Source organism: Anguilla rostrata, chromosome 3, assembly GCF_018555375.3.
Source record: "Anguilla rostrata isolate EN2019 chromosome 3, ASM1855537v3, whole genome shotgun sequence".
NCBI lineage: Eukaryota > Metazoa > Chordata > Actinopteri > Anguilliformes > Anguillidae > Anguilla > Anguilla rostrata.
In genome coordinates this window covers 40,010,560-40,035,900 of record NC_057935.1, presented here as the reverse complement: position 1 = coordinate 40,035,900, position 25,341 = coordinate 40,010,560, and the positions used below count along the sequence as shown (strand labels likewise).

The 25,341-nt window shown below is 38.8% G+C and overlaps 1 protein-coding gene across 1 annotated transcript; it reads right to left on the bottom strand.

Annotated features, from left to right (window-relative positions):
- Positions 1-1,393: 1,393 nt before the first annotated feature.
- LOC135250828 (neurexophilin-2-like) lies at positions 1,394-24,512 on the bottom strand. Its single transcript, XM_064327586.1, has 3 exons — positions 23,724-24,512; positions 23,241-23,399; positions 1,394-3,252 (listed from the first exon to the last, which is right to left on the bottom strand). The coding sequence occupies exons 2-3, from the start codon at positions 23,283-23,285 to the stop codon at positions 2,509-2,511; spliced, it is 789 nt and encodes a 262-aa protein (XP_064183656.1). The 5' UTR covers positions 23,286-23,399; positions 23,724-24,512; the 3' UTR covers positions 1,394-2,508.
- Positions 24,513-25,341: the final 829 nt, after the last annotated feature.

Genomic DNA, 25,341 nt, shown 5'->3' with positions numbered 1-25,341 from the left:
TCACTACACCACAAAACAGGCTTAAAATAGTGTGCTAAGAAACAGTCCAAAAAACTCGCCATATTTACTTAATGATTACAAAATTCTGTAATATTATTTCAATATTTTCCCTTTTGAAAAGGTAGCATAAGCCTGTGTCAGACTTTTTTTAACCATAAACAATTTGGTGTGAACTGGAATGTCCAGGACTTTTATTTCTGTGTTTACTTCGAGGAGAACTCAGTTTATATAATTACTGTTAAATGTGTGTGTTAATTATTATGACAAAAAATAAATAAATCAAAAGCATGATTTGTGGCCCTGTAGAATCTCATGACTAGGGATACCAGTTATCTAGGGCAGTTCTCTCACATGCAATTCAGTCATCCCTCAGAAAGAGGTCGATAGAGCTTTCTTGTCAGTCAGATATTACATGCCCCTCCCCAGTAATCTACATGAAGTGCCACTAATGAAGCACAGATGATGATTGACACCAATGATCCCACACAGCCACATACCGCACAGTGCATATAACCGCAGACATATTTATAGTGCTTTTTTCTAAACATTGGTAAATATAGCCTATTTAAAAAATGCAATTACATTACCTGCACAAAAACAGTAAACACTAATCATAACAACAGAATAGTTTGTAAAGGTGTAGACTTATTAAAAGGCTAAAAGAGATGAGTTCAAATGAAATAAAAATGCAGGTTAGTGATTAAATTTGATCAATTTCTGTTGTTTGTCTCCTTTGTCGTTCTTTGGCGGTTCTGAATCAACAGAGCTGGTTGGAACAGACAAGTAGGGTTTCGCCGACCCAGAACTTCTGAGAGTACATGCAGAGCCTTGTTCTTGTGCCAATTATGTGAAATAAACTAGTAATACTATAATGTAGAAACTATCCTTGAATCCAGGAGCAGTATTGTCTAATTTTACAGTGAAACCTGAAGCTTTCTCTGTTGTCCTCATTTAGAAGTGTCATGTAATGCAACACTCTGCTTGAACAATGCTTGGACAATTTTTTTTTGATACTCCCATGAATTTGTCAACTTTTGGAAAATTGCTAGCCCAAATGCCACTTGCAAACATGACAATGTGAGCATTGCTTATTAAATGAACTGCATTTGGCATCTTTCCTTTGAGGGGTTTGTTGTATGTATTCATCATGTAACCTGCATTATAAGAGACAAATCCAGCTGAAATCAACCTCAAAGTTCACTAGGCATTGTTTGCTGCAGTCCGAGACAGAGCTGTAGCTTACAGTATCAAGGTGCACTGTGTTGGTAATTATAATGTTTTAAATTGGATATAACTGATTTTCCCTGCAGAACAAATAAAATTGGCAAAACAAAATTGTCTGTGACCATCGTTTCTTTTTGCAGCTCAGCAGCCAAGTTGACTTTGGGGAATATCCCCACCATTTCTTACACACCTATTTAAATGCACCTAATTTAGGATTGTCAATTTTTTTTCAATTGGAATGTGTACACTGAAAAATTCCTCCGTCAAATTACATCTGTCCTCCGCTCAATTCTGTTCTTTAAGTGACTGAGGATTCCCCCTCATCTATTTCAGACCGCAACTGTTTTCTGTAAATGACATTGTAAACTTTTTTGTGTTTGATATTCTGTCAATGTCATATTCTTTCTAAATGCTTCTATTATGACAATCACTAATTGTATATTTAGTCATGTGATCAATCCAAAGGCTACAGTGACACCACAGGGATTTGGATGGTAATGCAAGTTCAACTCATTTTGGGTTGTGCCATAAACTGGTGTCCCTACTCCAGACTAAAAAAAGGTGTGGAATACTATTTTTTAAATTCAACGTAGGAAGCCTTACTTAGAGGCCCACAGTCTTATGCAGATAAAAAAAAGTCTGATTTAATTTTTGTGCAATTAATTTAGGTCAACATACCATTGACTACTTAAAGTAAACTAAGTGTGCTTTGTTTGTTCCAATTTTCCACTTCTGAATTCAATGTCAAATTTGAGCTTCAATAAAACAAATCATCAATTTAGCTATATGGAGTTTTTTGGTCATGTAGTTACTGGAGGATGCATTCTAGTGATACAAATTAAGTCATTTTAAATCAAAGAATATATAAGACTACTAAGTAAGAAGCGTTTCTACTTGATGAACTGCTTTCCAAACATGTATGTTTTCACCTAAATCCATAAAATCTGTATATTAAACTTTAAGAAATTGATCTGTTTTCCGGAAAACCTGACAGTGCAATATTCTCAGCATGTTCAATTTCATTTACTTCATGAATTATAACTGAAAAAAAGGTTTGTGGTGGATAATATTGACTTACAGGTTTACTGACACAAAAGCTTAAATTCACAAGTAATTACAGGCCTGTGGCTTAACCTTGCAGCCAGCCTCTGGAAAAGTTATAATTTCACACACAATACAGAGAACGCACAATGTGTGTGATGTGAATGGGTCAGAGGAGGGGGTCATACAAGGTCACAGAGGTCATCATATGTCCCAAGAACAAACAAATTTGCAGTTGCCTTGTCAGCCAGTGGAGATGTAGGGAGTGTCACTATGGTAATTATAGTCAGGGCAAACCTTCTGCACCAGCTTGTAGTCAACGCTGAAGAAAGCGATGTAAATGCATATAACTTTGAAGGGCTTTGAGCAAAGCCAAGAGACGTGACTCTGTGTCTGCTCCTTGTAACACATGTTGGTGGGATCGAAGCTGCACAAGGCCGTCTTCTTGGCCCGATCTGTCTTCTCATATTCGATGCGACAATTGAAAGCTTTGGAGTCCTTGGTCTCCAGCGTGGACTGCTGAGTGATCTCAAACTCCACCACCTTTGAGGGGGGCACCAGGCTCACGGACACGTTCCCCTTACCGGTCGAGTTGTGACGGAAGTAAACGCTGAACGTGCCGTTCCCGTGGTCCACAATTTTGCCGGTTATGAGGAGGTTCAGTTCCACGGTCTTGATGTTGGAGTGGAAATCGCCCCAACCAAACATTTTTTTGAACTTCCCCGTCTTCACTATTGGCCTCCGCTTAGTTCTGGCATGTCTCTCCCGAACGTCTGCCTGATTGGCTAGCCAGTCCCAGAAGTTTTCCATGTTCTGTATGTACGTCATGCCGCTGGTGTTCTGCTTCAGCCCGGTAGCTCCCCTGGCGAACAGACGGAGAGGGTTCACGATCCGAGGGCTGGCTGCCTGCGAGAGGCTCGCTTCGTTATTCGTCTCTCCCCATTCCAGGACTTCGGCCACCGGAATCTGCACTTTGTTGCAAGTACCCTTCAAAAGAAACGGAGAGCAGACTATTACTTCAGTTGAATTATCTTCGAATACTTCTATACTTAAACAAATTCAGAGTGCATGACAGTAAATATCAAGGGAAGGCTATTTTACAATAAAAGCACAACATGTGATCTATTTTTAAAGATACGGAACACTTTGTACAACATACAAATGAACAAATTGAGCACATAAAATCTTAGAAAAGATACTGTGCAGCCATATCAAGCATTAATTAATAAGTAAGTAACAATTGCTAAGGCACACTTCTTGTGTATACAGAAGATGGGTGCCATGGCTTTGTACATGGACAGTGTCAGAGTCAAATGCAGCGGGCAGCCCAATAAGGCAGTGTGTAATTGGCTGTGCTGTCACCCAGAGACATCTAATCACCTATCATTAGCTCCCTCTGGTCACCTACGGTCTGTCGGCACAATGAAGGGTCTTCCTCCAACTCAATGGCTATATTTACACGCAAACTAATATTCCAGTGTTAACCTGAATAGTCAAATATTGCGTCCATGACTTCAGTCATGTAAACATCTTATTCCGATAACAAAGAATAGAATAAGCCAACAGCAAAGTTATAAGAAAGTGAAATATTGAGTTACATTATGTATACTGTGCCCCCTACCCCAAAATATAGCAACATCTGTTTTTCCCTAGTTTGTTGTCATGGTGAACCAAAATGCTTGTATTTTTGGAGTGACCCATTGTGAAAAACATGAAAACAATGTGATACCTGAACAGAGAAACTACTTTTCTACTACTAAACTAAACTAAACTACTACTAAACTACTACTAAATTTTACAAAAGCAAAAACCATCTCTCCAAAACAATGTAATTTCCTGAATGTCCTTTACCTATCATGGATCATGTATACAGAAATATCAACGGCTATCATATGTCATGGTGCAGACCATATGCAAGATAAGGGGTATTATCCAGAATACCATGTGTATGTAAACATATTCAGCATCTGGGCAAGTTTATGTGGTAGACTATGGCGTGAAAGCAAGCAGTGGCTGATGTCATGTGATTCAGCACATGCTTTTCTGGGCGGACGGAGGAGACTGCACTGATGAATACAATTATTTTGGAATTCTGAATTGCGAGGAAATAGGGGTAAAACATAACATAACTAACATGCTCCATGTTGTGTAATTAGTCTGTCCGACAGCTGTTACTGTAATATTAATGCAAAATAATAAAAGGGTCAGAGGAACAAAGAGGTGATTTTTCAGGGAAATATGTGTACGAAACAGTACCGAGAAAACAATCCCATCAGATCTGAAAAAACTGTATTACCCATTATAAAGGAAAATAATGTAGCATGTCAGCATAACCTTGTAGCCTGTACTCTCATCCATCTTAAACTGTTAAATTACTGTCAAATGCATTGTGTGCCTTTCCACAACTGACTAAAATTAAAGTCAAACTCCAAGTAGAAGACCATTTGTAAAAATATGCATATTATTCTAATATAATTTAAAGAAACAAAGAGGCTCCCATCCCTTGCAGCTGCTCAGCGAAGCTGTTTTTTTAAAAACCAAAAACAAGAGCATATGTCACAATCATTTTAGCACACAGCATCAAATATTCTTAATCAGCACGTTCTTAATGGGACCTTCTGGTCGGCAAGATGAGAAACGACCAATCTGAACCCATCTGAACTTCTGCGTGGGCGTGTGCCCCAGACGCGATATACTCCTCACAGACTTTCATCTGCATTTCCTAACCCTTTCACTTCAGGAATTATTCCTGTTCAGCTTCGGATAAAAGTCTTAATAATTCATGGTTATTATCTTAGCTGGTATTTTATTTGTAATTAGAGGCAGCTGCTTTCTTGAGGCTTGGCCGGGGGGTGGGTGGTGTGGGGTGGGGGGTAGGGGGAAAGCTTTGAGAAAGCCTGTTGGAAATCTCAGAGAGCACCATTTTTTTCGCAACCTAATTATCCTTTTTGCTCCAGGCATAATTGCAGCATATGTGTACACAGCCAAGAAACTACAGCAAGCTAATAACATTAAGACTTATTTTTTTCTTTATTTGGTAGTGTACTCCACAATTTTAGATTTAAAATCAAACAATTCACAAAAAGGACAGATTCTCAGCTTTTATTAAAGGGCATTTTTATACATTTTGGTTTCACCATGTGGAAACTACAGAACTTTTTATGCATACTTCCCCGATTTCGAGGCACCATAATGTTTGGGACAAATGGCTTCACGCATGTTTCTGATTAGTCAGGTGCTTCCTTAGAGCAGGCATAAGACAGCTTTTAGTACCCCGTCTTGATTCTAGGCTTTTGATTGCCTTAGCAATTGTTATTGGCGCCGGTACACATGAGGACCACAGTTGTGCCAAGGAAAGTCAGGGAAGCCATTATGAGGCTAAGAAATAAGAAAAAAACAGGCATAGGCTTACCAAAATCAACAGTATTATATTTTTATATAATATTTTTCAGAAGAATGGTGAGCTCAGGAATTCCAAAGGGCCTGATAGGTCAAGAAAGACCCCTACAGGTAATGACAGAAGGATTCTAATCATAATGAAGAAAAAAAAGACTTCACAAACAGAACTACAGAGGCTATGCTGCAAGATGCAAACCACTAGTCAGCCGCAAAAACAGGATGGCCGGGTTCCAGTTTGCTAAAAAAAAAAGTATCTAAAAGAGTCAGCAGAGTTCTGGAAAAAGGTCTTGAGGACAAATGAGACCAAGATTCACTTCAAAGTGATGGCAAAAGCAAAGAATGGAGGCCAAAAGGATCTGCCAAATATCCAAAGCACCTACCCTCATCTGTGAAATATGGTGGTGACGTTGTTATGGTTTTGGCATATGTGGCTGCCACAGATATTGGCTCACTTGACTTCATTTAATGATATGACTGCTGATAGCAGCAGCAGAATGAATTCTGAAATGTACGGAAGCATCTTATCTGCTCAATTTCAACAAAATGCCACAAAATTCATTGGTCGGCATTTCATCCTAAAGCAAAACAATGATCCCAAACATACAAACTAACGGAACAACAAACAAGTGCTTTTCAAAGCCAAAAACTGAAAAATTCTTGACAAGCCAAGTCATTCACCTGCTCTGAATTCAACTGAACATACCTTTCCAATGCTGAAGAGAAAACATGCAGAAGCTGAAGATGGCTGCAGTACAGGCCTGGCAGAGCATCACCAGAAAAGATACTCAGCACCTGGTGATGTCTATGGGTCACAGACTTCAAGTATTGCATGCAAAGGATATTCAACAAAGTACTAAAAATGACTATTTAGATTTACATAACATTACTATGTCTCAAACATTATGGTGCCCTGAAATGAGAGGGGCTATGTATAAAAGGTGCTGTAATTTATATGTAGTGAAACCAAAGTGTAAAAAAATAAATAAATACATTGTGGACGACAGTGCCAAATCAAGAAATGTCTTTGTCCCAAACATTATGGAGCTCAGTGTAATTTACAAATTATTCGACAGTTTCTGCACACTTTTGTTTGCATGTCATTGTTCATTTGCTTCCCTCAGAATGTACATGAAGGTACACTGCGCGGGATGTAAAAGCTACCACGGCTGACATTTAGCAACGAGTTAATAATTCACTCGGCTGACGCACTGCACAACAGAAAATTCACGCTGGGCACACCAAAATAAATGAAGCAAACAGTGCATAATGGCCAGGCAATTTGAAAGTTCTCTGCGCTTAATGTGGAATCAATGTATCTTCAACGGATTGCATGCTTAACACATACATCACCGTGCACTGTGCTTAATTAAGACACTGCCATATCAACACAACAGGGCACTTCATCTCACCACGGTTATGCATCTTTCCTTCCTCTTAACTGGGAAGTATAACACAAGTGGCTACTCGCTGCCCCTATATGGAATATTGGATTAATGGCCATCGTGAGACAGTTCATATTACATAAAAATCACTGTCTGCAAACAAGAAAAATTAAATCAGAGAAATTGAAAATGGCTTCATCTTTACAAGTGTAAATGCCGTGCTGACGAATTGTTGCTGAAGTGCAGATTTAATTAGTAGTATTTCTGCCATTGCTTTTTTTATGGGGGTGGGGGCAAGCTTGGTGACATACACTACATGGCCAAAAGTATGGGGACATCTGACATCCAACATCTTATCCAGAATTATGGGCATTAATATGGAGTTGGTCCACCCTTTGCTATAAAAACCTCCACTCTTCTGAGAAGGCTTTAGATGTTGGAGCATTTCCACAGGGATTTGCTTCCACTCAGCCAGAAGAGCATTATTGAGGTCGGGCACTGATTGGGCGATTAGGCCAGGCTTGCAGTTGGCTTTCCAATTGAGCCCAAAAGTTTTAGATGGAGTTGAGGTCAAAGCTCTGTGGAGGCCAGTCAAGTTCTTCCACACCGTTCTTGACAAAGCCGTTTCTATATGGACCTTGCTGCGTGCCCGAGGGCATTGTCATGCTGAAACGGGAAAGAGCCTTCCACAAACTACTGAAGAAGCACAGAGTCGTCTAAGATTTGCCTTCACTGGAACTATGGGGCCTAGCCCAAACCATGCAAAACAGCCCCAGACCAAGGGTTGTCCAGATACTTTTGTTCATATAGCGTATTTTAGACTATTTCTTAAAATTTAAAGCAGTAGCGTTTTGGCAAACAGTTTCTCCTGAACATTACATTTCTTTAATAAACATTCCTAACACAATGTGAATATTCATATTGCAGTGAATTCAGGGGGAAAACTGCTTCTGTGTGCACATGTCACATATGAGCTCTCAGCAAACTCAAGCTGGCCTTTTTCCGGGTAATAAAGTTATTGGTCATGATCTTTTTCACCTGTCAAAATGACAAATTAATAATTTTATTCTAAATACCAAAGCACCTAAAATTAGTGAATAGATTACATATAACTGTAAGTGATGTTGCAAGTAGACCAGATAAACATCACTGATGTTTGAGGTCATTGAGCAGCTCTGCTCAATGACCTCAAACATCAGGAAAGGCTGTGCAAAAATTTACTTGGAAAGTGTCCTTTTGAAAATACCATGAAAAAATATCAATCTCTAGGCAATTTGTCATTGTCATTACGCTTTGTTGTCAGTTCAATTAGAGTTAATCGAATCAAACAATTTGTTCAAAGACTGCCTAGAGTTACTCTACTTCAGTTACTTTAGCCTATTGTTAATTGTTCAGTGCTGTTTTCTGCTCAATATGCAGGAAACATACACAACCTCTCAAATGAGATACCTCAATGACAGCACAGGCCACACCCAGAAAGAGCTACTTCTGAGTTAATCCCCTGCACAATGTGGAATTAAAGTAGCAATGCTGTTTACATTGCTGTTGTTTTTTCATGATAGTTTTTGCTACTGCTGTAATAAAAAACAATTTTTGTTGAAGCGCAAAGTAACATGCCAACATTCCCCAGAAAAACTTTGTCGGGGAAACATGGACCAGGAAAATAACGTCAAGAACTAGTCACACTAGATATTTCTATCCAGGCTTCCTGTGCATATTTATATCACCATGTAACTACAGAAGAATGTAGAGAAACTATATTCTTTCTGTGCAGTAAGATGCAAATGAGAGAACAGCCTACATCAAGAGGAGAATGAGAATACTGTAATGATGTGCAGTGAAGGTCAGGACAAAAAGAAAAGTCAAACATTAAACCATGCAGAATGGGAGAAAACATGATTTAAAATTTCCTCTGACATTATCCTTCACCAGTACTCTCAATTACAGGTACATTTAAGTCACAATAAATTGCCTATGTGTGCTTATGGAAAGAGTTTCATTCTGCAATTACTTTAAAAGAGGTTTTTAAAGGTTGACAATAATCATATGAATATAAAAATATAGAATGTAAATACCAGCTTACGCAATATAAAAATATAAAATATAATTACCAGCTTACAAAATTGACCTACACCTATCCATGCATCTGAGGTCATCCTGACCAAATGCAGGCAAAATATTATAATAACTGTGTGATACTACATTCCATAGATGGCCAAATATAACATTTTGTGGTTGCTGGTATCAAAGATCTTTGTGTAATTCCAGGTGAGCATGTAGATTGAGTCCAGGTATACCCCCCTCCACTGACCATCAGGGGCTTCACTTTAAGCTCTCGAACAAACAGAAAAAAGGTGGTCATATCTACGATACCCCGAGCGTAATATGTCTCCCCTTGAAATTCAATACTAAACGAAGGTGATCCTCTACCTAATCTGGGATTTGTTTTCACGTGAGTCAATCTCCCGAATCCCGGAGTGGCTTCACTGTGGCAATTACAGTGCCAGAACCGGAGCCCCACAATAGAGGGGAGGAGGACGGACTTTGACATTAGTCTGTAATGAGTATTATGGAGCTGGCTGACTGCTTGTCCCTTGGGTAGACATATCTTTTACAGCTTGACGTAAAGGTAATTGCCACGGTGACCAGAACTAGCCTCTAGAAAGTTATTAAGAAGTCAGAGGCATCTGGCTGCTGGATCAACTGTGACGATGCTGTTAAAATGCTCCGGTGGAGAGCAAGTCAGGGAAGAGCTCGGCCGCGGGATGATGGGTCTCCTGCTCCGGGGCTCCTTCCTGTTGGATGTCGGAAAAACCCTCTTCCCTTATATGTCTGCTTCCTCCCTTTGGACCGGCAGTACGTCAGCTCTGTACGGACTACCTGACACCTCATAGCGATGTAGAATAAGGTGACCAGATTTCAAATCACGGTCCCGAGAGCCGTGCTGGTTTTCCAGCCTGGGGCGACATAGCTCAGGAGGTAAGACCGATTGTCTGGCAGTCGGAGGGTTGCCGGTTCAAACCCCGCCGTGGGCATGTCGAAGTGTCCTTGAGCAAGACACCTAACACCTAACCCCTAACTGCTCTGGCGAATGAGAGGCATCAATTGTAAAGCGCTTTGGATAAAAGCGCTATATAAATGCAGTCCATTTACCATTTACCATTTACCAGCCTCCCTTTACCTGGGAGTCAGGTGTGAAGGCAGTCTGGCCAATCAGTAGCACTAATTGTTCAGTTAATTCCCCTGGAGAAAAGAAAATAGGGCACCAAAAACGGGGGCTGTCCCGGGAAAACGGGGACGTCTGGTCACCCTAATGTAGAAATGTCTCCGGAATGTGTCCTCATACCACGGTACTTTACATTGCACAGGTGTACGCTAATGCTCAAACGCTTGCTCTCAGTAAGGCCAAGTTTATTCAGAGGAACAGTGCCAATTATACACCAGTTAAGTGTATAATTACCAGGCTATTTGATCCTACTGTTATTTGTGCATCTTCATCTAACAGAAGCATGTGTTCAATTTGCAGCAGTGAAGTTTCTTTGTAGTTCACTTTTCTGGTCTTTATTGCTGAATCCCCCATTACTGCTAATAATATCATGAGTCCTTTCGTTGATTAGTCCCTGAGGTAAAATGGCATCTCCTGTTGGACTTCAACACAGCAAAGCTTCAGAAGTTCCTCAGAACAAACAGGAGAAACAATAATTATTCAGCAGCGTTTCACCGGACTGTTTTTCCACTTGTTACAAAATTAATTGGCTTCCATTTTACGACGCAATTTATTTCCCATGCTAATTTCCTCTGTCTGCCACTTCATTAAGTTTATTCCCTTTTTTTCCAAGAGTTCACAGTAAAATGCTGGCAGTAAAACAGCAGACCAACGCGTGTCCTATAACTGTCATTAGTGAACAACGCCCGCAGTGGGCCGGGTTCCGGCAGGCCAGCTGTCTCCTGTTTTTAAGTCTAGCGCAGCGAACGGCTCCATTCAGTTTGAGCCCGCTCTCACCGTCTCTCCCCTCAGATGCCAGTCTTAAAGGGCATTCCATTTTTAATGACTCCCACAAAAGACCTGGTCTCAGAGGTACCCATGGTACCTGGAACCTCCAATGCCTACGGTCTTGATCGGGGGAGAGCCGGGAAGGCAAGCCAGGCACTCAGTGGAGGAGAGAGTCTCACAGAGATAACCTCGCACGCTGCTCCACTCTGCTGTGACTCAGCTGAGGCTTTCCTATGACTGACTGACTCCAGTCTGCAGCATGGCTGTCCTACAGTCATGTTTCAGTCACCCCTTAACATCATAATAAACACATTTGTTCAGCTAAAACAGCCTAAATGATTTGGCATGAAATATTACCAGCCATGAATTTCTACAGACTGATGAGATAACGTTCAATTCAGAAGATACAGTAACTACAAAATATACGTTTTGCACATTCAAATGGTGAGGAAATGAGGAAATGGCATTGATTTATCACTACTTGATTATAATGGTAACATTTTTAATTTCATCCACATTTTGTCAACTTCTGCGATATGGAGGCAGTGATGAAGTGTGAATGATGAAGATGATGTGCAAGCAGTGATGAAGGTGATGTGCAAGCAGTGATAAAGGTGGTGTGCGAGCAGAGATGAAGATGAGTGATGAAGGTGGAACAGTGATGAATATGAGCGATGAAGGTGGTGTGCAAGCAGTGATGAAGGTCAGTCATGAAGGCAATTCAGTTGTCAATTGAATGCAGACCAATGAAAACAGCTAACACATTTCAAGAAAGGAATTAGCCAGCAATTAGAAACCCCACAAGGTTAGAAACCCCCATAAAGTCTGCTATGTAGAGACTATGCCAGGCTTCCCTGGAAAAAGAGTGCAATGCGACACTCCTGTTTAGCCTAACACAGTTCCTGTTTCTGTATTAGCCTAGCACAGTTTCTGTTCCTGTTCCTGTATTAACTTAGCAAAGTTCCTGTTCCTGTATTAACTTTACAAAGTCCCTGTTCCTGTATTAGCCTAACAAAGTCCCTGTTCCTGTATTAGCCTAACACAGTTCCTGTTCCTGTATTAGCCTAACACAGTTCCTGTTCCTGTATTAGCCTAACACAGTTCCTGTTCCTGTATTAGCCTAACAAAGCTTACTAGGTCCTGTGCATAGGTACTGAGCATTATTCAGAACAATAGCAAGAAAGAGGCAGATTGTGTCAACTCATACTGCTAACTGACAATTTAGTTAAATACTTTATAACTAAATAAAAAGTACACTTTTTCTTTATATAGCATACTTTCATTTCTTTACAGAATACTTTTTCCTTACAGTTACATAGAGAAAATGAAACTTCATCAGGAAAAACCTATCATTATGAAACTCTAAAATAACAACAGAACAGAAAATTTTTATCCGAAAATCAATAGGTATTATTTCTGGGATAAGTACATGCATTTAAATATTATCCAGCCTGGAAAAGAAACCATACCTTCTAAGTCAGGAAATGGTAATCGTCTATTTTTTACTCATATTATTAATAATACCACAACCAGACCTTTTATCAATAACAGATACAAAATATCTATGACACAAACATATTAAACCTGTTTGAGCAAATAATGCTTTGTTCAGTTCGAGAGAGAGAGAGATCTAAATTAATTTACGTTCAAGCAACTGTATTTTCCTGAGTTCATTGAAAGTTTTTACTATTAATGAAAAATAAGATATGCATGGTCTGGATATGCATTCATCATTTGAGAAGCATATCCTTCCCCTACAAAGAGCACAGGCAGATCTGTCCGATTTGACAGGCAAATGCGTCTGCTCTTAGCGAAGCTCGCAATGTGACTGTTTTTCTATAAAGCTTTGGACGGCTCCTTCCAACAGGAAAAAAAAAGAGAAGAACCCCACTTCCATTTTTCTCTTGATATTAAAGACAGACACTTCGCAAAAAATATGAATATGAAATATAAGATAGAATAGCTGACAACACTGTGTTTGAATGAAAGTGACAAGCTAAAAGAAAGCCTTTGGCTGGGGGGGGGGGGGGGAATAAAAAAAAATGAAGAGAGAAGGAATAATCAGAAGAGATTTATATTTCTTATTCTCTGCTTGCCAATTTATGTCGTGTGGATGAAAGTAATTCAGGTTTAATTAATGAACCAGATTGCTTTATAATGCACTAACATGAGGAGTGATTGCCCTTTCCTGACGCAAGGCGGTAATTACAGACTAAACTATTACCTTACTCCGGGAGTGGAGGCTGAAGTGCTGGTAAGTTACCCTCTTCCTTGATGAGCTGTCAGAGCAGTGCGAGTAATGGATTATGTATACGTTCCCGGCAAAATAGAAACAACGGGGGTTACATGAAAGCAAATGTTTTTGGAAGCAGGTTTAATGCCGATGAGGAGAAAGCCCATTAAAAAGAGATTGCCACTGTTGCAGGAAGAATATTACACTAGGCTTCAATTAGCATATCATGACCAATGTTTTAATAATGATTTTTGCAGGCCACTGAACAGAAAAGAAATGTTCTGTATTATTTTCAGCATCCATTTTTAATTAGAAACTAATTGAAAGCATATTTGAATAATCTGTGCAAGTATAATGATACTGTAGTACTAATACTTCATAACCATGATTGCCTCAGTCTCGTCTGGCCTAGCGACACGTACTCCGGTCCGCCGTGCGTTTGAGTAAAAGCTGTGATGCGGGCATGCCGAGTGCCAGCATTCATCTAGCGAGGTAGATACTGTAGCTAATGGCAGTGCTATCCGGCACAACTCTCGCCTGCAGGTGGTGATTGAGTGCACCACGCCTGTTCCTGCACCACATCCATAACCGCGGTAGCTGAGACCCAATCAGAGAAGGGACTTGCCTGCAGTCAGCCGATTGATATAAATTGGCCGCTACATTTATGCCGGCCATCTCCCCAAGTCTCTGACCTTGGTAGGTCGGGGAGAGTTCAGGATCTTAGATATAAACTGCATTTGAATCACATCTGTCTGCCGGACAGTGCGGTTTTATTGACCAATTTAACCTTTGTGACTGATTGAGGCAACTAACACTCTGTCACAAAATCCATGCTTAAAAAATATGTGACACCGTTGCGATGAGGTTACTCAAATGAGTCAGAACGGAGTAAATGCCCTAATATAGAATCCACTACTTGCTACCATTTTATCAGTTTGTTTTCCTTTTCTTACAGACTTCAGGTCAGTTTCAAGAGACACTGATTCCTGATAAGACCAGGGTGGCGATAAGATGCTTTTTGGTCTTCAGGCCAGGAAGTCTAACGAGTGTCAGTCTGCTCACACTGTTAATCTGAAAATACCACTAATAAGCACAATGCACCTTTCTTAATTAATACATTCATCCATTAACATAAGCAATACACCGCAAAGAAATCTTAAACAGTATTATAAAGTCATATTCTGACAATAACATTAATTTGAAGATGAATTTTCTTTCCTGCTGAATTAATTTTTTTCTAACCCAATTGTCAGATAATTCTAAGCAATTCTTTTGAAAGTCATACCTTTTTAAAGTTGTTTTTTCACAAGGTAAGTCACCTAATTAGTACAAACAAAACATCACAATATTTCAAAATGCTACAACAAATTAAGATAAAGTCGATGACAGTTATTCAGTAATTCAAACAACCAGATGTTAACAGAAACAAATGTTATCAAGTATTGAAAATGGGATTAGACATGAAAAGATCAGCATGTGATTGCATAATTAGAAATTATAGCCATACATAACTTATATATTCATCAAATAAGATGCATGCTGTCTCCCAAAACTCCAAAGGCTTGAAAGGGTTTACTGGGAATGTATATTACTTGCAAATTACTAGATGCAGAATCTGATCATGTGGAAATTGACATGCATCTCGTCACCAATGTGAGAGTGTAGGTCTTAGAAGATTATCAATTCTGTGTGAATGTAGGAGAAATTACACCAATCCCTAATGTCTTCTGATATGAGAAAAACTAAAAATAAACCATTGATAAAGAATCACATTATCGTTTCTATTCTCTTGCTTGTTCAAAACAGCAAATAATTTCTGAATAAATATAAAGATGAGGAAATTTAACACCCAAGAAGTACCTTGAGAATTGAATTTTTCAGTGTTTGTGTTGTAATTTAGCTAGAATACATATTAGCAAGATGTGCAATTTTACTACTGTTAAGTAATAAATGGTAATAGTTTTAATAATATCCTCAATATCCTGGTTGAGGTCCATGTTTAAGAACTTCATAGCATACCATACTTTCAAAAATGCATGCGACACCTTGAGTTTATTCAAGTCTGGCATTTAGGATGGTTGCTGAGAAACAACTGTAAGGCTATTACATTGATTCACAACAATATATTCAACATTTTGTTTCAAAATTTGTTGTACATATATTAGTCGTATATAAAATCTAGACAATTAAAAAAATTCTAAAGTGGCCATATCATATCAAGTACGATTACAGGAAAAGCTGCAGGGTTTTTTGTTGTGTCTCAGTAATTGTATACAGTCCCATGAAAAAGTATTCGCCCCCTTCCTGATGTTTTATATTACTGCATATTTGTCACACATAATGGTTCCAGATCTTTAGACAAAATGTAATATTTACAAATGGGAACCGAGTAAACACAAAACACGTTTTTAAAATTATTATTTGGTTTATTTAATGAAAGAAGTTATCACACAACCATATTGCTCATGTGAAAAATTGCCCCCTTAGTTACTCAACCAAATTGAACTGATAATTAGACTCAGCTAATTGCACACAGCCAGGCTTAATTGCAGCCAGTCCTGTTTAATCTAAACCTCACTCTTATTGAACCTTACCATCAGAGAGAAGTAGTCACCACAAAGTTTCTACAAGCACACTGCACCACAATCAAAGGACATTTCAGAAGAGATGAGAAAAAAGTTCTTCAAATATATCAGACTGGAATGGGTTATAAAGGCTTTGGGATGCCACTATCTTCAGCCATTATCTCCAAATGGAGAACACTTGGAATAGTGGTGAATCTGCCCAGGAGTGGCTGACCTGCCAAAAAGAAATGCCAAAAGGGCGCAGTGGCAACTCATCCAGGAAGTCACAAAAGATCCCAGAAGAACATCCAAAGAACTGCAGGTCTATATAGCCTCAGCTTAGTTAATGACTCCACAATGAGAAGCAGACCAGGAAAAATGGGATTCATGGGAGAGTAGCAAGGCACAAGTGGACTAAAATTCCTCCACAGCAACACAAAAGTCTGATATCAAATTATAGGAGGTGTTTAGTTGCAGTCACTGCTAAAGGTGGTGCAACCACTTATTAAGATTAAGGGTGCAAAGGTGATAAGAATGTTTAACAACTTTTTTCATTAAATAAATCAAATAATATTTGTTTCAATGCACTTATGTGTTTACTCCGGTTCCCTTTGTCTAATATTACATTTTGTCTAAAGAACTGAAACCATTTAGTGTGATAAATATGTAATAAAAGAGGAAGTCAAGAAGGGGACAAATACTGTATATACTTTTTTGTTACAGAAACAATTAAATGCTTTTGAACTGGAAGTATCTGGATGCTTACAGGACATCGTAAACACAATGTATGGTGTCAACACTCCTGACTGGAAATCTCATGAAAATATTATTAATGGACAAGATTATTTCAGCGGATGGCGATACTAGACGTAGATAGACGTCTACCTCAAAGCAAGCCCCCGGAATGGTTTGCGCGTTTACAGGCTAAAGTCTCTCAAATCGGCATTTAATCAGTTATATCTCTACATTTATCGACCCCGCCCCCTCCCCCGGTTTAAGGTACAACATCTGAAACCCATGTAAATTCCCCTCTCACGCAGGCTAAATCTGGCGGAGGGTGGACTTGAGCACTCCGGCTGCAGGGTTGTTATTGTCCAGAGGGACGGGGTTCTGGAAGGAGCGAGGGGCCTTATCACAGCGCAGCAGCGCTATAATTCGCCCCGATGATAAAGTGCCGCGGCGGAAAACCGTACAAGACAGCCACAATCCAAAAACGGATTACGATTTTTGACATAAGCTTCCCGGAAAAAGTAATCAATCGGCCCATGCGGTATCATCAGAGGCACGAGATTAAGGCCCAGCTCCTAATCCTTTCGCGGTGCGTTTTTATTAGTCTACACTTCCCAGTGCTCGTTTGCCTTTTAACTATACAATATATAAATATTTAAATAGGAAATAATTGAACTCTTAGCTAAGGGACAGGGAAAACAGGCCCCAGAGAAATCTTTGAGAAGATTGCTCAGGACTCTAGCTATTGTCTGAGCAAAAGCCTTTTTATAGTCTGTATGCGAATGGACTCTATCAAGTAAATTATTTTTAGACATAAACAAATACATTTGTATCCAATCAATTTCTCAGCTATGTGGTAATAAACTTCCCTTAAATGAGGGATTTACTAGCGTATTCAACACTTAGGTTTAGCTGGGAGGCAAGAGCCAGTATTAAAATGTAATGTCATGTAGTGTCCCTGGGAATGAATAAGAGCTTTGTGGACTTCCTAAGGACACTGCCCACCTTGAGATATCCACAGGACATCTTGGGTACATGATTTACAAATATATTCTTCTTCCTTGTCACTGTGTAGTGGGTAACAGCATTTAAAAGACTTAGCTACATCAAAGCTGCATGTGTATAATGTTCCTTAGAATGCATTTTTTTAATGCGTAGGATTGCGTTGGAGTGGTTGAGTTACCCGGTGCACATTAATGGATAAACTGTGTTTTCTGTGTCATGTTTATGGTACTATCATCCTTCTCTTGCAGCAGGATATCCTCTCCACAGTAACTCACAACCTTCAATCTGTTTCTCCACTCAACCGTGGCCTTAAACTCTCAACTGCAGCGTTTACACAGAAAATGTCACCCCATCTGCGTCATGGCGTATTAGCTCAGACACTGGAAGAAATGGGCCTTGCTAATGCAAATAGCTCCAGTTTCTGTAATACAGGGGTTATCTTAGAGCCCATAAACTGCATAACAATTGTTATCACCACCACTGTGAGATGGTGCTCACATATTGCTCAAAGGTAAATGTTTTTTCTAAGGGAAGAAATCAGTCATGCAAATTGTGTTGTATACATAATTAAAATGAAATTCAATCTGAACAGGAATCAATCAAATAGCTAAATGCCAGTAATGCTTGTGACAACAAATATATGGACTTTGATTAATTAGCACAACTAAAATGCAATCCAATAAAATAACAACAAATGCAATCCAATAAAATGAGACCATGTGTGAGAAGTGGGAAAATACGTTTATTTCTATTTTATCCTGTGCCTTTTATACTGTATCTTAGATTTGTGAGAGTCTGTGTGTGTGTGTGTGTGTGTGTGTGTATGTGAGACAGAATATAGTCCTCTCATTATTATCATATGTCCTGAGAAATATTAGACCATCTGCATTGTGAGAATTAAAGCTTAAATTAAAAAAATAAAAAAACAATCAGACAGCAGAGCTCAAGAGGATTTTGAATGAAATACTGCAGATTAAAACACAGCTCCCAGTGCAGCTCATTTATTACACAAATTGAAGTGTGGCTCTGTGCTGTTGTGTCATTTCTAAGATGTTGTGTGGAGCACGTGGCACTAAAGGAGATGTTCCTTGTATTTGGGGTTCAGAGCCTTTGGTCTCAGCGAGCTATTTTTGGCATGTTGTCTTTAGTGTAATAAGCAGGGTGCGGGATCAGTGTCGCAGTGAAAAAACGTCTCAGACCAGAAGGAGAAAAGGGCTCCGCTGGAGCTGCAGGCGGGGGGTCCCAAGGGGAACCGAGGGCAAACGAGGATCCCTGGGACACGAGGGGCCGTGGGGGTCCCAGGGACGCAGGGCTAGTCTCACAAAATCGCTAGGTTAGACCCAAATGATGGGTGCCACAGGAATAATTCTCTACAAGCATCTACAGTGTAACAGAGATCCTTCAGCCAAATTAAACACAAGAATAGCACATATGTCTTTGAACAATTAACTGCGCACCAGACATATACCTTACCCTCACATGTTTTGTTGTGCATTTTTGCACATCATCCATTTTCATAACTGGATATTTTCCAGTTCCAATTAATTCAGGTTTGGCAAATTCCAGATTTTAGAAGGTTTAAATAACTTACAATAGGCTATCCAAAAATGATATATTACAAATGTTACAAATATAAAAACGGGAAAAATTGCTGAAACAAAAACAATAGCATACTAAGCCTTTAAGAGTACAATGAAAACAAAAACATAGATGGTGGAGCACAGTGTGCATTACTCAAAGGTGCTCTGAATGCCTTTTTTAAAAAGCCACACCCAGAGACAAAGAAGTCCAATCTGGAGGACAAACAAGTTAAATACAAACTACAATGTAGAAGTAGTGTTTTCATACGGTATCACTGGAGCTATTCTCAGGTCACATGATAAAAAGTCCCCACAAAACATAAGCAACAAGCACTGCCTTGATAGATTCCTAAAAGTATCTCACTGCAAAATACAAAGCCGTTAACATTATTAACTACATAAGCAAACCTACTTTCACTGATGTTTTGAAACTGTAAATATTGCTTAAAACCTCATTGTCTTTTTGAATAAAGAATAAAAATTCAATTTCAGCATCTATTTTATTTTTACTATGTTCTGTTCTGTAAAGCAAAGCTAACAGTCCACTGGCCAAATTTAGGATGGATCATAAGTGCGCTATGCTATTCAAAAATGCCATTATTAACTTTGCATGTGGACCAAATTTAATTGTCAAAAATGTGTATTTTAACCTTTAACTGATAAAAACTGGCGCCAATAAGCTATAAGAATATTTGAGCCAAAAGCACATCCTGAATTCAAACATGCAAACTTGTGGTTGTAAATCCAGTGTCAAAGATACAATATGCCAAACATAGCATATGCTAAACTCAACCTTTTGCTCATTGTATATACTTTATTTGTTTTTATCAAAGAAAATCAAAACTAAAGTGATTGACTCTTAAGTGAATCCAATCTCTAAGAAAAAATTCCGATTAAAATAAGGTCCAGATCTACAGTGCATGATAGACCACAGATGATCTGTATCTTTAGTGATGAGACTCACCACCACAGTGTGTGGAAGTTACTCATTCTGCACTGGTTGTCGACTCTTAATTACCATTTTTTTAAACATAACCCACCATCTACTTCTAAAGTAACAGACCAATTACCAGTTTCAAACCAAGATAATGAGCACTGACAATGTAAACCTATAACTTTTACAGAAAGAGCAAAAAAGTGTGAACAGTGTTGAACTACCTTAATGAAAATCTACACATAACAGTATGTGTAGGTGCTGTGTAGAAGGTTACAGCATTTGAGAGTGAACAAACAGCAAAGTTAAACAAAACCAAGGTGCAAATAATCTGTCAATAATTAGAGAAATGTATTAGCGGATAACTGATAAGTTACAAGGTTTGCAATCACACACACACATACATAAATATAATATATATACTGCATACAGTGGGTTCAGTGTACCAAACATAGAGGGTTCCATAATTTCAGATTTGTAATAAATTTGTAAAAATTCATGTGGTGAGGCTGAGAAATAAGAAAAAAATAGAGACATATACCAAACCTTACGCTTACCAAATTCAACCGTTTGGATCATTAAAAAGAAAGACCACTGGTGAGCTCAGTAATCGCAAGGGCCTGGTAGGCCAAGGGAGACATCGGCAGTTGATGACCGATGAATTCTCACCATAATGTAGAAAAAACCCCAAACATCAGTCCAACAGAGAAGAGACACTCTACAGGAGGCAGGATGGTGGATGTGGATGTGTGAGTGACTACTATCTGCAGAAGACTACATGAGCAGAATTACAGAAGCTACACACCAAGATGCAAATCAATATTTAGGCACAATAACAGAATCGCCAGGTTACGGTTTGCAAAGAAGAACCTAGAAGAGCCTGCTGAGTTTTGGAAAAAGGTCTGGTGGACATATAACACCAAGATTCACTTGTATCAGAGGGATGGCAAGAGCAAAGTGTGGAGGGCAAAGGAACTGCCCAAGCCCCCCCCATTGTCTGGGCATGCATGACTGCCACAGGTACAGGTTCAATTGTCTTCATTGATGATGTAACTACTGATAGCAGCAGCTAAATTAATTCTGAAGTGTACAGAAGCATCTTATCCACTCAAGTTCAAAATGCCTCAGAGCTCATTGGACAATAATCCCAAACATACTACAAAACAAAAAGGTTTTCTTGGAAAATGAGTTTTTCAAAGCCAAAACCTGGAATATTCTTGACTGGTCAAGTCATTCACCTCATCTGAATCCAAATGAACATACGTTATATATGGTGAAGAGAAAACTTAAGGTAAGTAGCCCCTGAACCATGCAGGAGCTGAACATGGCTGCAGTACAGGCCTGGCAGGGCGTCACAAGAAGATACACAGCACCTGATGATGTCTCTAGGTCACAGACTTCAAGCAGTCATCGCATGCAAAGGATATGCCATAACATAGTAAAATGACTACTTTCATTTACATAACATCAATATGTGCCAAACATTATGGTTCCAAGAAATTGAGGGCTATATATAAAAATTCTGTAATTTCTACATTGTGAAACAAAAAGTGTATAAACATGCCTTTAAATAAAAGCTGAGAATGTGCACTTCAACCACATGTGAATTGCTTAATTTCAGCTGTGACTGTGACAGAGTACAGAGCCAAATTAACAAGAAAAAAAAAAACAAGTCTTTGTCCCAAACATTATGGAGCTCACTATAATACTGTGTGTGCGTGCGTGTGTGTGTAAGCATGCATATGTATAAAAACTTTGTAAGAAATAAGGAATTAAAGAATTACAGGACATTTACTAACATTAGGCTACTTATAGTCCCGTTACCAGCCAAAATATATTGCCACTGAATATTGAGAACATAGGTTGCGGGGGAAAACAGATGTTGTGTTTCATAGAATTTACCATTTAAGTAGCACTTAAGGTAAAATAAACATCAGGAGGCTCTTTTAATTCTGGAATATTGCTAGAAATGTGTGTTACAAGCTCCGTCTCCGGCAGACATATTACTACATTTTCACACTTGCCAACTGTTCATGTCAAGGTCACTTTTTCAAAAAAAAATTTTCGTGTTTTTAAAACTCGTACGCCTAAAGCGAAACATATTATATATAGTTTTTCACGTATTATTTATTCATTTGTTTATGTAAATCAAGTTACACTACACCGTTTTCAAGCCAGGTAGCCTACAGAATCATTTTAAAACACCAACATATTTGAGATGAGTAGACTACTATCTGTTGTCTGTTGTGATATGTAGGCCTATTCTGCTACAATTGGAGTAGGCCTTAGTTTAAGTAAATGAGTTTCTTCCGAAACAGATTATGACATTACAGCAGCACATGCATAGACTACCCACAAAGAATGCGTTCGTGGAAAAGGTATGTAAAAATAGCAAGCATATTCACTTTATTTACGAAATAATCTTCATACGTAGGCTATGTAGACCGGGATAATGCCACTGCATCCCCTTTTGCTCAATGCAATTAAAATTGCTTGTCCGTTTACACAGAAACCAGAATATAAAGAAAGAGATCACTAACCCGCGCATATGTACCCTGTAGTTTGCTGGAATGCCGTTCTTATAGCTACAGTAGCCTACTTTTTTTCTTCTTTTTTTAGGCTACTCCATTTCACCAGCAGTTTCAAATCACAACTAAAGATAGGCAACTGAATACAATATAGTGGCGACAGTTTCCTGTTACTTAATATATCGATTTCAAGATTCATTGACAGTCGTGATATGGCATTGACAAAACTTAGCCTATAACGATGAAACTTCTACCGTTTGTTCCAGCAGCATAGTGATCTTATGAATAATGCTGGAAAAGCTGTCAGTCGGTATTTATGCGTTTCTGTCGTCAATTACCGATTGGTCAGTTCCGTTGAATAAACTGATTATAGAAAAGGGAAGATGAATTACCCTGTAAAGGAGATTTAATCGATTTATGGCGTCGCACACAAGTATTATTTAAAACTGTAGCCAGTCAATTGTTATGCAAATTAATAGTTCATTGCATTTAGCTAATGCGGCCTAATTATTACGTCAGATATTAAAGCTTATTATTAATTTATATTTTCTGCAAGTGGCTGCGCGCCCAAAAATCTCTAAACTAAACGAAACGAACAAAAACAATGAGATTACAGTGTTAACTCACCGGGTGCAGAAAGAGGAGGAGCAGGATAGAGCACAGGGTTCTCATCTTTTGATAATTTCTTGTATATCACTTATTTTAGTTGAATATCCACATCGCTATACATATCCACTTCGCAGGTTTGTAGGTTCGCACTAGCACGCACACCATTGCTGTAATTAACTGCGCAGAGAAAGACAGCAGAAATTCAGGGACCAAATATCAGACACAAGAGTAGGCTATCCTATAAAGGAACACATCGCTGATGATAAACTACACCAGACACTTATCGAACTCTTAAATTAATATCCTAAGGTATAGGTGTTTTACAACGACAGAATGCCTGCCTTTACTGTTCTAAAATGATCTGAAAAGTGCAAGGTTATTTTGGTACTGGACTAAGTTTAGTGTAAGCCATCATTAAATAGAATCACAGTGTTTGTTTCCTCAGCTTAACTAAGCACGCGAAAAGTTAGGTTATATAAAGCATCAAAGGGTTTTTCTTACATTTTCATAATGACGATGATATCCAATTTATACAGGCTGGTGGAAACGGCTGATCTTCTTATAACATTTGTTTAGTGGGAAACTTTTGAAAGATGTCCCAAATGCGTTCGTAAGCTCCGTGTTCTGAGGCTTTAACGGTTTATCGGCTACAGGAGAGGACTTCGTAGCTGTTGAAAAACTAACCTGAATGTCAACAAAAAATGTAGGAGTCCGAACACACGTGTCATTGATTTAATTTCATTTCTCGGTCTTGAAGGACGAAATTCAATCGTCTTGTCAGTTTGCCACTTCAAGCCGGCTAAAATCCTCTTTGCCTTTCACGTCTGTTTTCGTCGTTCTCTTTTTCACTTTTCAAGAAGCGCAATGTTATAGCAAAGTGATTGCATACGTTCAGTTGTCTCCGAAAACGTGTATTTTATGTCCTCGGCGAAGCACTGATACAAACGCCAATGCGGGAATTACCGCCTTGGACGCAGCCTAGCCTATACTCTCTCGCACTTATTAGGCTAGAGCAAATGCGCATATTATTCCCAGCATCCGAAGCGCCTTTGCGGGTTAACTTATGGGTGCCAGTATGACGAGAACAAATAATATGAATTATCTCCCTTTAAAGCAGTATCAAAGACCTATGCACCTATGAAGTCCTCGATGCAATGGTTTTCACGTTTTGTTTAGCAATGCGTCTAGTCTTACTTCATTTTAACCCTTCATAATCTTTGCTTTGCTTCTGGACAAAGCCAGTGCATTTCCTTTTCTCTAGAGAAGGCACTGCACAATAGTATGCATGGTTTGTCACTTATGAATGTATAATTATTTTTATTCTTCAAGAAGCCTAGTTTACTTACATTAATCGATAAAATATTGAATATGAAACACCTGATTAGCCTATTTAGCATGGGGATTTGATAGTAATTCTAAACATTAACTTATCGGTCCTTTTCGTCATTTTTAAATTTATGAAAATAGGTATTTGATTTTTATGAAGAAACTTCATTATTGAAAAACGTATCTCCTACTAAAAAGCCTACGTCCTTATACAATAGACCCCAGATAGCCAATATGAACCCCGTATTCCCTCAGATTGCAGGTTACTAATTATACAAAATGTAGCCTAGCTACTCTTTTAATTGGCTATTAATGAAGGTAGGTCCATATAATGCAGGTACATGGCACGAAGCGCTAACTTGTACGCACTTTTGCAATCTGAACATTCTATTATATACATCGCGTTCATTCTATGCTGTATCACACTTATACTCCGCAAGAGGTGACCAGTGGTTGCCACAGAACGGATTCGTCATTTCTCTGCATTTAAGATAACTTGGAAGGCCAGTGACCAGTGTGGAAATAACGTCCGTGGTTCATTAGCGCCACCATCTGGTAGCTCACAAAACAACATTTTTCGTCTGCTTTCATTAATTTTTGGAACATATTGAGTCTTACAGCTACATATTAACACGTCACGTGTCATACATTTTCGATTCATTCTTAAATATATTACATGCATCATTACATTTCATCATTCACTACTAATTATAATTGATCTCAAACTTTAGGGGTGCAGATAATATAAACTGAGATCCCCGGTTTCGTCTTGTTTTTAGAGTAACTATATTAC